General features: G+C 36.5%; 1 protein-coding gene across 1 annotated transcript in view; it reads right to left on the reverse strand.

Moving 5' to 3' along the window:
• The window catches only part of SEC23A (SEC23 homolog A, COPII coat complex component), a 61,889-nt gene that overhangs the window by 6,431 nt on the left and 38,365 nt on the right, over positions 1 to 17,093 (reverse strand). The window contains exons 15-19 of the mRNA XM_057543370.1: positions 13,093 to 13,170; positions 10,690 to 10,851; positions 7,849 to 7,935; positions 6,083 to 6,238; positions 3,551 to 3,616 (exon numbers count right to left, since the gene is read on the reverse strand). Coding sequence (XP_057399353.1) covers positions 3,551 to 3,616; positions 6,083 to 6,238; positions 7,849 to 7,935; positions 10,690 to 10,851; positions 13,093 to 13,170 — 549 coding nt within the window. The remainder of the gene's footprint in view (positions 1 to 3,550; positions 3,617 to 6,082; positions 6,239 to 7,848; positions 7,936 to 10,689; positions 10,852 to 13,092; positions 13,171 to 17,093) is intronic.

The raw sequence follows: 17,093 nt of genomic DNA on the forward strand, positions 1-17,093 counted from the left end.
GTAAGAAGTCCAGTTTGGCTAAAAAGACTAAAGAGTAGCTAAAAGTGGACAAAGCTATTTGGAGCATACCATAAAGGACCCTCAATAGCAATACAGAACTTATATGTAACTTAGTAGGGGGTTATTAAAGATTTCTAGGCAGTGCTTTGACTTAGAACTGCTTTAGGGAGACCACTCTGGCCAGTGCCAAAATGGAGGAAAAGGCTGAAGCACCAAGAGCAGGTAATTCCAACAGTCTATGTGAATAGTAACAAGGGCTTGACTTCGATTAGTGACAAGGAAAGGAGGGAATGGACAGGGAAAATAAGTCAGTAATTAGGGGCAGAAGGGAGAAGATGTAAATGACTAAAGTTCCAAGCCTTGGGAATTGAGAGAACAGTGGGGCCCTCTACAAAAATAGGAAAGTCAGTCAGTACAAGATAGTGTGAAAGAGTTCAAGTTGGGGCATGCTGCTTATGAAATGTCTACAGGAAACTCAAGTGCTGTGCAGCAGGCAGTTATAGAAATTCCAGTCTATAGGTCACTGTGAAGCCAAACCAAAGATGGAGATTTACAAGTTAGCCTCAGATGAAAGCTGAAGCCATAGGAGTGGATACAATCACCCAGAGAAACAGTGAATATACAGAATTCAAGGCAAACTTTTGAGGCACCTCTATATTCAAAGGAAAAGGGCCTTAATCCCAATTACTGCTTCGTTTCTCTTCTAACCAGCCTGGACCCCATAGTCAGTTATCTAACATCGCTCTCAATTATTCTACTCCCTTTGCTGTGTCCATCTTTCTTATCTCCAGTCCTAAATTAGCCCCAATGCAATGTCTGACTTACAAAGCATGGCTAGAGAACATTACAGAAGCATGCTCAAGAAACTGTTAGTAAATAAAAGGGACCCTCACCATGCTGTAAAAGTCTTTTATTCATCTTCTGTTGCTTTCTTATATTCCCTATAGCTGTTTTTAATCTTTTCTATTTTCTAGTCCTTAACCCCAGCATTTCTCTCTCTTAGAAAATAATCTTTTACTGAAAAGAAACAGGCTTATCCAATGTGAGTTTTCTCTCCACCTCAAAATCTTTCTCTGTCTTCACCCTTCTTCTCACCCTTTGCTTTTGCAGAAAGAAATGTCCTGCCTCCTTACCAATGCTTAACCACCATACAGTGCGTGTGATCACACTGTCTCCTTTTGAGGATCTTAAACATCTACGCACTGTTCTCTTGTGTTTCCCCTACATTAGCTCCTTACACTTGGTCCACAAATTCTGTGTCCTTACTCTAATAACAATCATCCTACTCTTCACTCAGGCTAAATTTGCAAAAGAATAATTTACACACACACACAAAGAATCATTTACACTTATGACCTCCACTTCTTTACCACCTACTAATTCCTTACAATCTATCTGCTACTCAACCACTATATTAAAACTGCTTACCAAGGGCCAAAAATAACCTCCTAGTCATCAAATCAAGTGTCTGCAGCACCTCAATATTTGCTACTCCCTTCTTCTTCCTTCTATAACGTCCTCCCTCATCATTTAGGATATGGTATTCTTCTCATTTTCCTTCCACTTCTCTGATTATTTATAAAATATTCCTACCACTTGTACTTCCTCAAGGTTTTATCTCATCCTTGCTTTGCCTCTCTATTCTCTCCTTGGACAAGAATCCACTGTGATGACTTTAAGTATCACTTGTCTATGAATCCTTACCCTGATCACCAAACCCAAAATTTCAACAATCTGCTCAATTTGGGCATCTAGATGGTATCTCAAACTCAAAGTCTAAACCCAAACATTTTCAGGAATTCCTTGGTGGTCCAGTGGTTAGGACTCTGCACTCTCACTGCCGAGGGACAGGATTCAATCCCTGGTCAGGGAACTAAGATCCCACAAACAATGCGGCAAAAAAATAAAATAAAATAAAAAATAAATAAAATCAAACATTTTCTTTCCACCCTCCCACTTACTGGCACATATTCTCCTCAGTTACCCAGGCTCAAAACCCCATATTATCTTGTTCTCCCTCAACTATTTATTTTTCAGAAATTCAAACCTAGAGAAAAGTACAATGAAAAAACACCCACATACTCTAAACATAAAATCATTGATTAATATTTGCCACATTTTCTTTATGTTTCTATGTATTTTTCCTTTTCTTTTTCTTATTAAATAATTTCTGCAAGTTGAAGACATCATGATATTTTACCCCTAAACACTTCAGGATATATCTCTCAAGATCGAGGACACTCTCCTACATAACCACAACACCATTATCACACTCAAGAAATTTAATAATATTATACTAGTATCTGACATATAGTCCACATCCAAATATCACAAATCATCCCAATTATGTTCTTTATAAGCTGTTCGCTCTCTCTAATCCAGAATTCAGTCAGAATTCACATTTTGCATACAGCTGTCTTGCCCTGGAGTAAGTTTTACTTTCCTGCAACTTCTAATCAAATCTCACTGAGTCTACTTTTGAAATATCGCTGAAATCTACTCTTTTTCACCATCTCGTCTTCTTTCCCTCTCACTTGGATTACTTCGACAGATACAGTTTCAGCCTACACACTGCTCCCAATTAATCTTAAGATTCGACTGTATTATCTAAGACTCAAATTTGCCCCTCTGTCCAAAAACCTTCAATAACATTCCATTTCTTACCAAATAAAGACTCAACTCCTCAGTCCTCAGCCTGGCCTTCAAGAGCCTCCACAATTTGGCTGCACAATATATTGCCAATTTATTGTTCTACTATGCATCCCTACGTGTACCCTTTACCTTACTCCATACTGTCTTCTACCTAGAATTCCCTTCCTCATACAATTCCTACTTACTGGATTAATAACCACTCTAAAAGGAAATGTCTCTTTTTCTGAGCTCTATTCTGACACCCTCTCCTGCTGCCACCATGTGACCTCTTCCACTCCTCCTCATCTATCCCCCTGTAATACTTTAAATCTTCCTAAAAGCACATAGCCCACTCTGCCTTGTACTTTAACTACTTAGGTATGTATTTTATTTCTAATACTAGACTACAAGCTCTTCAAAGGCAGGGATGATCACTGTGGATCTTAAAGTACCAATATAGAGTCATGAAGATTGGAACACTTGATAAATGTTGATATATTGTATCAAGAGGTAGGACTTCCACCAAATTAAAATATATTAATAATGATTTCCAGGCTTCCAGCCTCTCCTGCTCAACCACAATCCCTGACCACTCCCAGCTTACTGTGGCCCTTTATGGTTCATAGCCTAGCATTAAGCTTGAATCACCACCTCCTATCTCATATTATACACTTTATTGCTTTTTGTCTCAAGGGTAAAGTGTTAAGCTTGAAATATGAAGGGGTTCTATCTATTTGATATAATCACTTTTTTATTTTCTGTGGTGCCACCAAATGCTAATTCTATTTTCAACTCTTATTTTTTTATTACTTTTGCAACAGAAATTACCAAATACGTAGGGAAAAATGTAGCTTTCACTAAAATAACAAACTATAATAACACAAAGAAATAATTTCCAACATCTGCTATTTACACTTACCTGTCCCCAGGCATACATATTATTATGAGTCTGTGAAGGGTTGACTTTCGAAAGCAGGAAACGCGCCTTAAAAGCAAAGAAGAAATAACATTATCCATCAAAAATAGATTTGGCCAATATAGGCTAAACAAATGTATTATACTATCTAAACTCAATTGTATTTAATATGTTTGGGTCAAATTAACTTTATTAAAATGCAACTTTAAAAAAATGAGGGCTTCCCTGGTGGCGCAGTGGTTGAGAATCTGCCTGCTAATGCAGGGGACACGGGTTCGAGCCCTGGTCTGGGAAGATCCCACATGCCACGGAGCAGCTGGGCCCGTGAGCCACAATTGCTGAGCCTGCGCGTCTGGAGCCTGTGCCCCGTGACGGGAGGGGCCGCAATAGAGAAAGGCCCGCGCACCGCGATGAAGAGCGGTCCCCGCACCGCGATGAAGAGTGGCCCCCGCTTGCCGCAACTGGAGAAAGCCCTCGCACGAACCGAAGACCCAACACAGCCAAAAATAAATAAATAAATAAATAAATAAATAAGAAAATCCTTAAAAAAATTAAACCTTAATCTATTATCAATACAAGGTTTATAAAAAAAAAAAAAAAAAAAAAAAAAAAAATGAACTAAATTTTGAAACATATAGGCCACTATATGTTACACATAAATAATAAATGTAACCTCTTCTTGCCAAATCATACATACATAATAACATTCATAGTAACAAATACAAATTGTTGAGTCCAAAACTCAGCATATAAAGATTATGTCTGCAACAATCATGACAAGGTTACTGTGACATTTACCAAATACCTGGTCTGAAACGTCATCAGAGGTTGGAAGTCCCCAAAAATGATAAAAATAAAAACCATGAAATCGGGCTTCCCTGGTGGCGCAGTGGTTAAGAATCCACCTGCCAATGCAGGGGACAGGGGTTCGAGCCCTGGTCTGGGAAGATCCCACATGCCGCGGAGCAACTAAGCCCGTGCGCCACAACTACTGAGCCTGCGTTCTAGAGGCCGTGAGCCACAACTACTGAGCCTGCGTGCTGCAACTAATGAAGCCCACGCGTCTAGAGCCTGTGCTCCACAACAAAAGAAGCCACCGCAATGAGAAGCCTGAGCACCACAACAAAGAGTAGCCCCTGCTCGCCGCAACTAGAGAAAGCCCGCGCACAGCAACGAAGACCCAACGGCAGCCAAATAAATAAATTAATTAAATAAATTAAAAAATAAAAAAAAATAAAAACCATGAAAACCTATACATGTTCTTTTACTTTAAACAATGACTCTCAAACTTTTTTAAACTGTAGGCTATTCCATGAGAGCACTTACCCAACATTTTACCCATCTATCCACTATGCCTTATCATCATTAAATAATAACCAGAATAAAAGAGGAAGATAGCACTACATGTGGTGAAACATCAATGAGAGAACCAGTCATAAATTATTATTACATGTTGGAAGAACAAGGACAGTCCTATCTTTTGAAATTTAGTACCATATAAAATCTTTTTCTACTCTAAAAGTAGAAACACAAGAGCACTGGCTCAAGAGTCAGAACATCTGGATTCAAATCCCAGTTCCTCCATTTACTATGTTTCCTTGGCCACAAGTACCTTAAGTCTCAGTTTTATTATCTGTAAAATGGAGATAACAATAGGACTGCTATGAGAATCAAATGAGAGAAGGTATGTAAAGTGCTAACTATCAGCTTTGCAAATTCTCAGTACAGGGTAGCTTCTATTATAGTAAAACCCTAATAATAATTGCTATCATTTCTGAATAATAGTTACTGATATTTATTACCTACTATGTAATACTGTGCTAGGCACTAGGGATACATTAATAAACAAAGCAACATCTGTGCTTTTAAGGAACAAGTGAAACAAACTTATAATAATCTATAATTAATTTATATAACTCTAATAAGAATTACAAGGGCAGTAAAAGTGTTTTAAGAATGTATGTTAAGGGGTCCTAACTGAGTCTTCTGTAAGGCCCAAAAGGGCTATGTGTAGATGTACATGTATCTTATTTAATCCTCATAATTCTAAAAATTACACACCTTTTTATAATGCCATAATGCTTTCCTATTATATTTCCTAGAAAATTGAAATGATAGAATGAGGAAAACAGAAAAACATTATGTTACCACAAACTTCATATTCATAGACTTTACCAGTAAGTAAACAGATTTAAGAAAAGTACACTAAATTATTTCCCAAGTTGTTCATACCTTCTTGCTCAACTAAAGCTTGCATACCACCATAATGCCATCCTGGCTCTTTACTAGAGCTGGGCTGGAGGAAGAAGATGGGATAAACCACCAGCTTTAGACAGCTAGTCAATAATCTTACTGCTCTGCTCTCAAAGCTAAAGCAAAAAGCAAGCATACCTTCCCCTGGAAACCATCTGCCCATCTCCTTCCTTTTTCATGTGCCTGGTGAAGCAGTCTATTCAAATTAATGTCAGAAGGCAAGTAGGATCAACTCGTAAAACCAGCAACAAACAAACACACAAACAAATTAACAGTACTTACCTGACTGCCCCCGTGTTCAGTGTCAATGTATCTCGGCATTGGAAATCTGGAGTGAAGGATCTCCTGTGCATCATCCACTGGGGCTTGCAGAAGGTGGCGGAAATTTTCATATTCTGGCATGTCCTGGTATCCCGACTTACGCCACTGAGCTATGGTCTAATTTTACAACAGTTAAAAACGTATGACTTTTTTTCTTGCCTAACCAAAAACTTTAAGAGAAGATTTTTTTTCAAATGAAGCAATCTTCAGAAAATAAGAAAATTATAGAACATTATCCTATTTATTTTTTTTAAGTTACAAATACTAATTTCAGTATTCTTGAGTAAACAGATGCAAAATTAGCATATTTCTTTTCCTTTAAAAGTAAAAAGAAATAATAATTCAGCCAGAAAAATTGTAAAACACTATACTTATCATATTAATGTTAGCTAAAAGCTATCTATCTACCTAAGTTTATGATAAATAAGGGGGATCTTCACTACAGAAGATTTCCCAGAGACTTCAAAGTTAATGACCTACTATTATGAAGTCTGTACCAATGGAGTTACATTCTCCCAAGATACATAAGCATAGAAACTTTAATAATAATAGCAATAATATTATAAAAATAATATACCTGTAAAAGAGCATCTGAATCAGTTCTTTTATTAAGGAAAACGACTCCAAAAACCATGTAATTAAATCATCCACAAATTTAAACCTGGCTTGATTTCTAAGTTAACTGAATCAATCAATGTATACTCTATATTGCTTTATATCTCCGTATTTAACAGAGGAACAGTCATCTGCATTTCTGATTTCTCATTTAAGCATATTAATGAGCTATTTGAAGAAACAAAAGTACGAAAAGACAAAAGATATAAGCAAAACACCTAGCTCTGTCATATCATAGGCATTATTCTTAAAAGGTAAACAGCACTAGTAACTGGTATCAATTAAAAATAATAATCAATAGGTCTTTAAAAGTCCTGGATAATATCACTTAAAGTAATATTTTGAATAAGGTCTTCACCATTACAGTGCAAATCTAAAATCATTTACAATTAAAACACTGGAAAAATATATCTGCTGGAGTTACTAGAATACTAGACTATAAGCTTGAGTGTAGGTTTGTGAAAAAAAGAGATCTGTATCTCTCAAAGAATCTAGATTTCAGTGCTTTCTTATACAGAGGAAGCACTTAAATACTGGCTGAATGAATAAATGCAGGAATTAACAGAGTTATGCTAAATACCTAGATTAAAGTTTAACTGCTACTCAAATATTCTGCTCTTTTCAATCATTTACCATTCCAATTAAGTGAAGTTATAAATTTTAATTAATTTGTGCTTTAAATGAGTTTTTAAGATCAAGTGAAATATTTTTTTAAATACTTCATGTGGAATACTTTTTAAATGGTTACATGAAATAATGAAAAGGAAAGCCTGCCTACTGACAAAGGCTGACTTTTCTCCTCTCAATATCTTCAGGTAAAACCCAAAAGTATGATATGCTAACACTCTTACTTTCACAACTATGCTTTGTATAAAATCTATTTCTCCAATTATGTGTGGACAAACAGACAAAATAACCACAGATGGGTCAATTGCAAATTAAGTCTAAAAACTTGTAGAAGGAGAATCACATTTTACACATATCTTATAAAAGTGGAAATAAAGCTTATCATAGAGGAAACACTAGTCACATAGTAAAGGGGGGAAAGCTTCTATGAATAAAAAGACTTTACTGAAACTACGTGCTTAGCTTTAAATGCTATGGACTCTTACCTCACCATGATAAATCAAAATCTGGAAAAATGTGTCCATGAGGAGAATACGATCTGCAAGAATGCTGCTGCTATCAAGAAGAACCGGCTGACATGAAGGAAACAATGAAAGAGGAGGCAGGAAAAAATAATTAAAAACACAAAATTGATCTTTCTAGGATATTTTAATTTTTTAATTTATTACCTTATTACATAAAACCTCTTGGTATTATGAATTCTCAAAGTATATTTCAATTTAACTTTCTGAGGAATCTCTAAACTGAAGTAACAATTGAAAAATAGAGTCCAGTCAAGAGGAAAGAGTCTTAACTGATGGTGGCACCACTGAGTGAGAGGGGAAAGGCTTGGGACAGAACAAATTTGGAGATGGAAAAATAGTACTGAATATGAAATAGAAGGGGGGCTTCCCTGGTGGCGCAGTGGTTGAGAATCTGCCTGCCAATGCAGAGGACATGGGTTCAAGCCCTGGTCTGGGAAGATCCCACATGCCACGGAGCAGCTGGGCCCGTGAGCCACAATTACTGAGCTTGCGCATCTGGAGCTTGTGCTCCGCAACAAGAGAGGTCGCGATAGTGAGAGGCCCGCGCACCGCGATGAAGAGTGGCCCCCACTCGCCGCAACTAGAGAAAGCCCTCGCACAGAAACCAAGACCCAACACAGCCATAAGTAAATAAATAAATAAATAAATAAATAAATAAATAAATAAATAAATAAAAGAAATAGAAGGAAGTGGCCTGAACTTGGCTATCACATGCATAAAGATGGTAATTAAAGCTATATGGTGAGACTGCACCACTTAGAGAAAGGGAAACTAGAGAAGAAGTCAGAGATTGAGCCCAGAGCATGCCAACACTTAGAGGTCGGAAAGGGAGAAACCAGCAGGAAGAGACTGAGAAGGAACAGGCAGTGAGAAGGAGGAAAACCAGTAGGTGTTGTAGGTGTCAGAGAAGCCTAGAGCAAAAGGTTTTCAAGGAGAATCCTCAAGGTAAATACTGTTGAGAGTTCCAGCAAGATGAAGGCTTTGATGACCTTGATAAGAGTTGTTTCAGTATAATTTTGGGACAAGAGGAGTTCCCTGGTGGCCTAGTGGTTAGCATTCTGAACTTTCACTGCTGTGGCCTGGGTTCAATCCCTGGTCAGGAAACTGAGATCCCGCAAGATGCACGGCATGGCCAAATAAAAAAAATTAAAAATAAAAAAATTAGGGACAAGAGTTTGACTAATATAGGTTGAGAAGAGAATGTGACGTGGGAACACACAGACAAGTAACTTTCTGCATTTAGCTGTGACTGGGACCAGAGAAATGTGGTGGCAATTAGAGAAAATGTGAAGTCCAGGGGCTTTTTGTTTAACATGAGCGCTATTAAGGTTTCTATGTTAATGAGAATGATCCTGATGAGAGAAAGTGATGATGCAGAAGAGAAAGAGGATAACTTCAAAAGCAAAGTCTTAAGAAATGAAGCTAATGGGATTCATGGATTAAACAGAGAGTTTGAAATTTGATAGGAGTAGGCAGTGGGATTCCAATTTTCTTCTAAACAGTTTTCTACATTTTCTGGATGTCTACAACTTACATATATTACTATGATAATAAGAAAAAAAGTTACTTCTAAAACTTTTTTCCTGATTCAAAGGACTACAAGACCAAATATAGACCAACATATTAAAAATGCATTTTCTAGTAAAGTAGAAACTATGACAAATTACTTAAAAAATTATAGTAACAAAATACAACATTTTAGGGGACTTCCCTGGTGGCGCCGTGGTTAAGAATCCACCTGCCAATGCAGGGGACACAGGCTCGAGCCCTGGTCCAGGAAGATCCCACATGCCATGGAACAACTAAGCCCGTGCACCACAACTACTGAGCCTGTGCTCTAGAGCCCGTGAGCCACAACTACTAAGTCTGCGTGCCACAACTACTGAAACCCAGGCACCTAGAGCCCGTGCTCCACAACAAGAGAAGCCACCGCAATGAGAAGCCCGCACACCACAACGAAGAGTAGCCCCTGCTCGCCGCAACTAGAGAAAGCCCGGGCGCCGCAACAAAGACCCAACGCAGCCAAAAACAAATAAATAAAAAATAAATAAATAAATTTTTTAAAAAATACAACATTTTACCCACTATTTTTTACAAAACAGTGAATAAAGGGATCATTAGAGATCATTAATCAGTAGATATTATAAATATTATCTTTATAATAACCCTTCCTAAAGTATTATTTTCAAATATAGTCACTACATACTTTTAAGTAGTGAAACAGATAATTTTAACCTTAGAACAGAAAAACTCTTTATTTAATAATAGGTTAAAATAAGTGTGACAGTTTGCTAAGAAGGCAAAATGGATGACTTTATCACTTTTTTAAGTATATCTTTATAATCAACTGTATCTTATGTTCCAAAAAGACTATAGGAGAATGAGACTGCATTAAAACAAGAAGTTCTGTTTAGACAGAATGCCCTAATTGTCAGACACTAAACTCTGGAATACAGTTTCTAGAATCATCACTACCTCTAGACATTGTTAAAGACATAAGAATAATCATGAGCCCTACAGGATTTAATCAACTAAACGACTACACAAAATGATCTTTAAAAAGTCTCTTCTACCTCACTGTTTTATTTTTTAATGATTTCCTAATACAGCCTAGCATTGTATATAGCATATAGTAAGCACTCATAAATATTTTTAAGTGTATATATGAATAATTTAAGATAACTACACTTGAATTAAATTCTTGTATTTAATAACTATATTTCAAGAAAAACCTGGTTGTTTTATTTTTTTAATAGCACACATCAGAGTAACAAAACCAATTTCTTTTTCTGCCCCTCTTACCTCTGGTGGTCCACTAAAAGAATATGCATACAGAATAGGCTGAATCATGATTAGAGACTGGGTCAAATCTTGACGCATAAAATGGTGACGATAGTATGAACTCTCGTCTGGACTATTGTTAAAAACTTGCAAGAAAGGAGATCTTCTTAAATGAAACATAAACTACAAGATAAAACATGTGAGATAGCTTTTACTGATTTTAATATTACAACAGAAGTTTAGTACTACAAAAGCATTTGATTACAACCATTAACACAATAAAACAACACCTTACAATAAGAACATTCTAAATTGTATTTCTCAGAAAGAATCTTACTCATGATATTTATCAGTTACTTAAAAATATAATTCAACAACAACTTAAAAATTAAAGCAAAAGAGGTGACTCAAAAGGAAGACAAGAATAGGGACAAAAACCCCTTGATCAGATCTAAGTTATTAGAGACTGATGCTAGGTGACGCATTAGCAGCAACCTTTGTTTTTATTCTTCATCTCTCTGTCCACATCTCTGAGCTTTTTTATTTCTATTCATTACCACCACCAAAAGACTCTAAGAGAACATAAAAACAGATTAACAGATAGATCCCCAAAACTGCACTGGTTTAAAAAAAAGGACTTATATATACTCACTTATTTCTTAATATTTAAGGTCTCCTTTATCCTTAAGAAACATTTTCTAGGCTTTGTTTCATAATTTCTTTCTCCTTTCATTTTCTCCCCTTCTACCTACTCCTCATGTGAAAGAGATCAAAAAGGGGGTGAATTAGGCCTGAATGAAGGACAGCTACACTGTCCTTTGACACCAGGGGTCTTTGATATAATCAATAGGATCAGCTCCAAAATACTCCCATTTGTCTTTTAGTTACTTCTCTCAACTTCCTTCAGCCCTCAGGTCTCAAGTGCCTACATGCTGCCCTGCCTGGGACTCATTCCACAGCTCTCTCCCAACACATGCCACTCATTGAAATTCTTATTCCTGTTCCGTTTTTCAGTGATCCATAATTCACTGAGAGGCTCTCTCATCCCTTACCACTTCAATCATTCTTGTTTACTTACAAAAATGTATAATTGGTAAATCTGGGGGTAAATATTTTATAAATGAAGACCTCCCTTAGATTTAGTTTATGTCACCTTTTAGAAGATCATAAGGCTTTGAAAACCCAAAGAAAAAAGCACTTCTGGGTCCTCTGGCTCTCTACTTTCAATGACAGGAAAAGATGGGATGCCCAGATCTCTTGGAAGATCCAAAAGCCCAAAGAGAAGGCTTGGAGAGGGAGGGAAGAGAAAGTAAGGAAAGTGTGGAGAATTTAGTCAAATACTTAGACTAATGCTCTCAATTCCCTTTCCTATTAATTTCTCTATGAAGATGAGGCCTGAGAATTCCCAAAACACAAAGGGTTGCCTCCCTTAAGACAAACAGACCCTGCCTTTTCCTAGCTCCCCAAAACCTCAACCAGAGATTTAGGAAAGTCTCCCCCTATAAACATGGAGTTTCTAGGTTACAGATCACTAAAAGATTTTCAAAAAATAAGTATAGCTCTTATACTTCAACTTAATAAAGTTGAAGCTTTAAACAAATTTTTTGTGAGCAAAAATTTGAATTTCCACATCTCAGTATTAATCATCCTTCCAGACTGAGCTAAAACAAAACACTACCTCTTCTATAAAGATATATCAAATCATCCATTTGGAAGGATTCTTTAAAGTTTCCTTTAAATGTTATATATCTCTCATAGTATTTCTCACTTTCTTTTCTGTGTTGTTTAGGTATATTTCATATCTCACCCTTCAGAATGAAAGCTCCTTGAAAGTGGGATCCATGTCAGCCATCTTTATTCTCCTAAATTCCTTGCACATAATATATACTCAGTTGAACAAATATTATCTGTATAACTCGTCATATAAACAACCTAGACTTTTAAAAACATCTATCAAAACAACAGATAGACTCCACTACCCAAGTGGAAAAGGTTCTGTAAGATAAATCAAATTAGCTTCTTTTCTATTTATCTGGGATGTCCCCATAAAGTTGTTCTCAGGCAATGAGACCATACTATAAGACTAGCTGATTTGTAAAATTACTTCCTTTTGGTACTACTGTAATTAGTTAGATCCCTTATATCAAGTGGAAAGCTAATCTGCTTCACACCTAATTCTACTCCACAGTAGGGTTCCAGTGTAAATTTCTGCTCAACACAAATAAATGCTATCTGCAAGGCCATCATAAAAATACTACATACTTTTCACTAGCTATTCAAGCATAATACTAATTTCTTAGCTATCTCAAAACTTAAAACCTAACCAAATGAATGACCCTATAAAATGAGTAATAAAAGACAACAGGAAAAGTGAAACCCAATGCTACTGTCAACACTAAGAACACGGACCTTTTATCTACTTACCTGTGGATAAAGGGAGAAAGTTTCTGAAAATCTGAAGGAACTTGGATCATCTTTGTGATACTCTCCAAATTTCTGACACTAAATAAAATAAAACATGTTAGTAATACATTCCCTGGCACAGAGCTAAAACTTTGTCTATGCATACTCTATTTTTTTGAATGTTTGTCACTTTTAATTCAGCAACTGTGAACAACCATAAACAATTCTGTTTAAAAAAAGAATTTCCAAATCTGTTCTGTATGATAACACACAAAATTGCTTGGGACACAAATTAAAGAGAGCAAATATGTCCCATCAGCTGCATACTCTATTTTTAAAGTTATTGCTCTTTAGGAGGCAGATACTTGATATAGGATAAAACTGGAATATTACTTATAGACTTACCAAGAGAATGATTACAACCAAAGACATAAACTTGAATTTTGGAAGCAAATAATACATTGCTCCAATGCAAAACAACTCATCTTAAAATGTTTGAATTTTTTTAAACTAAGTGTCTCTGATAGCAAATAAAGAGCTCTTGGATGATGGCCGAAAGAGCTCAACAGGCACCCCCTAAGACTCTACCTAAAAAAGACAATAGTCTACTGACAGAAAGATGCACTATCAAAATACCATAGTGGCTCCAAAGGCAAATTGATGGTATAAAATTGGGTACACTAGAAATAAGACCAAAAAGAAAGAATTGTTGAAGAAAATCAAGATCAACAGGTAAACCGGTAAAGAAGAAATGCAAAGGCAGAAATCGGAAGGAAATCAAGGAGACACATACTCTAGCAACAGAGAAGTAAACCCTCTATGATAATGTGACAAAAGGCATCTAAATAACTGAGATAATCCACATGAGAAAGTGCTTAGCACAATGACTGACACTAAGCACTCAATAAACGTTAGCTTCCTCTCGTTCTTGAGCAAAGTCTCTGACCTGAAAAGTTTTTATAGTACTTATGTAACTTGTCTACTTCCTGGCAACATTTATCGGTACTCGAATATGATCAAGGGCAAAAATAATAAGCAAAAAATAACAAAAGGTTCACTGCTGCAAGTAGTACAGGACTTTTACAGCCTAAAATGTTCAACTAAATAATTTATGTAGTTATCTGTGCCTTAAAGAGCACATACAAAGGCCTAATTGGTTTGATCATATTTTTTGGCTTCCAGGAAAAATCATTTCAAAACCACAGTTATCCAAAGGATAGAAAAGCTAGAGTTGTAGCACTAATGCTCAGAAAATAGATCTTGGTATGTGGGAATAAGAATGTTTCTGTCTTCAAAGCCCCCTAATAACACTTCACTGACGAAACTTATAGATTTGGATAATAATCTTCACTGTCCAGTATGAAAGCCACTAGCTATGATGCTATTTAAATTAATTAAAATTGTATTAAAATCCAGCTCCTCAGTTGCACTAGCCATATTTCAAGTGCTCAAGAGCCACACGTGGGTAGTAGTTCCATAATGGACAGTGCCGAATACAGACCATTTCCACCACTGTAGAAAGTTCTCTTGGACAGTGCTGATCTAGAATATAAAATACACTTGAGATCTAGAATATCAAACACATTGAAAAGATTTTGTGGAAAAGCCAGTATGTCACACATTATCTGATTTGATAAGATTGGTAACTTTTTCATATGTTTATTGGTCACTTGCATTCCTTCTTTTGCTAATTCCTTGCTCATCACCTCTGCTCATCTTTTGCCCAAATACTACTGATTTGTAACAGCTCTTGTACATGAAAGTTTTCACATTCTGTCATACATATAACAAACGTTGGCATGAAATTCTGCTAATAGTATTTTTACCACACAGACTTTTGTCTCATTTTAATGCAATAAAATCTTTTAATATTTTTATTTAATGGCTCCTGATTTTACCTTTCATGTTAAAAACCTTCTGCATCCAGAGGGTAAATACATATTAACCTATTTTTTGATAAATATAATCTATACTCTACCAAAGATAACAATATAAATTTTGTATAATATACACATATATAAATTTCTAATCTTTGGGTTACTTCTCAAAATTTTTTTGAACACTTATCAAATGCCCCAGCATTAATTACTGGAATCATGAGGAGTAGTCCTTATTTACAACCCAACCAAAACACTAATACAAATAAGAAAAAAGATTGAAGCATAAAGGAGGTATATCAAAGATCTACTGTTCAAGTTATTTAGAAGTAATAAGACTGGGCAGATAAAGCATCAGTAATACAATTTTCTTGAGGAAAATAACAACACTTGCAAGAAGTTTAGTCATGTCTTCAATTCAGCGATTAGTTATGCATAAAGCCATCCACATAAATGGGCCCAAAGGGTCAAAGCATAACCTCTATAAGAAAATGGTAATGACAAAAGTGGTCCTCCTTAAAAACAGCACAACTGAAGTGCCTGGTCCCACTGGTATAGCAAGAAGAAAACCTAGCTGTGATAAAATTTGCAAGGAAAGCCCCAGAGTCTTAAACAAGAGAGATTTCCTGGGAATGAAATTTCCTGAGAAATGATTTCCTGAGAGATGAACTGTTTATCCATCGTAGCTAGCAGCACAGCTGAAGGGAGTAGTTAGTGGGTAAACCAAAGGTCAAAGATGAAAAAAATCAAATAGTAATTTTAAGTTATACGAAGATGTCATTCAGTAGAAAAGGTCAGGAGCCAAAAAGGTAAGGAACAGATCCATGAAGGCAGACACAAGATGGACCCAAACAAAAGTCTGAGAATGGAAGCAGCATATCATGTGTTGATACTGATATCTTAAGTGATTCTGACCAAGGAGAATAAAAGCTTATATTAAAGCTGTCAGAAGCAAATGTGGTACCAGCACCAATCTGGCCATATGATGCTCATTAGCTACAAAATAGTTTTTAAAAAGATGTTTATTTCTGGGTTTTTTCTTCTATTTTATCTATTTTAATTGGGGTATAGTGGCTTTACAATGTTGTGTTAGTTTCTGCTGTACAACAAATTGAATCAGCTATATGTATACATATATCCCCTCCCTCTTAGATCTCCCTCCCACCGTGCCACCATCCCACCCATCTGGGTCACCACAGAGCACTGAGCTGAGCTCCCTGCGCTATACAGCAGGTTCCCACTAGCTTATTTTTAATTAAAATGACTCTTAGTCATCAAGAAAAAAATTATACTCACTATACCAAATTGAGGCAAAGAAGTTTGTTAGCATAATTTCACAGGTTTTTCATTAGGAAAAAAATTAGAAAAGTGTAGTACCTAAGAGGTATTAATCCTTTCTCTGTTTGTGTTGCTATCATTGTTATAGCTGAAAATTCAGCAATAGGGAATCAGTACAAAAAATGAGGGTAGGGACTTCCCTGGTGGCGCAGTGGATAGGAATCTGCCTGCCAACGCAGGGGACATGGGTTCGATCTCTGGTCCAGGAAGTTCCCACATGCCGCGGAGCAACTAAGCCTGTGCACCACGACTACTGAGCCTGCGCTCTAGAGCCCGTGAACCACAACTACTGAGCCCACGAGCCGCAACTACTGAAGCCCACGCACTCTAGAGCCCATGCTCTGCAATGAGAGAAGCCACCGCAATGAGAAGCTCGCGCCCCGCAACGAAGAGTAGCCCCCGCTCTCTGCAACTAGAGAAAGCCCGCGCACAGCAACGAAGACCCAACACAGCCAAAAATAAATAAAATTTTAAAAAATTAAAAAATGAGGCTACACTATGTTAGCTACTTAGAATAGCTTCTATAACTAAGGTTCATCTGTCATCACCTGAAACTTCAATTGTACACTAATTTGATTCAACCAATTAAAGAAATGAATGTAAAAACCATAATCCCACCACTTCTGCCATATATTAGTCACTAGGGTTTCTATAAGAAACTGTGATTTTTTAAAAATTATTTTTTGAACTTTGCACACCATATGATGCCAGCCACAGTGATGCAGTTTCCAAGTTATCCTGTTAGCAGTTTCACTGCAGATCTTTTAGTCTCACGTGGCAGTAGGACTATATCCATTTGGATAACTC

The sequence above is a fragment of the Balaenoptera acutorostrata genome, chromosome 3 (assembly GCF_949987535.1).
Source record: "Balaenoptera acutorostrata chromosome 3, mBalAcu1.1, whole genome shotgun sequence".
Classification (NCBI taxonomy): Eukaryota; Metazoa; Chordata; class Mammalia; order Artiodactyla; family Balaenopteridae; genus Balaenoptera; species Balaenoptera acutorostrata.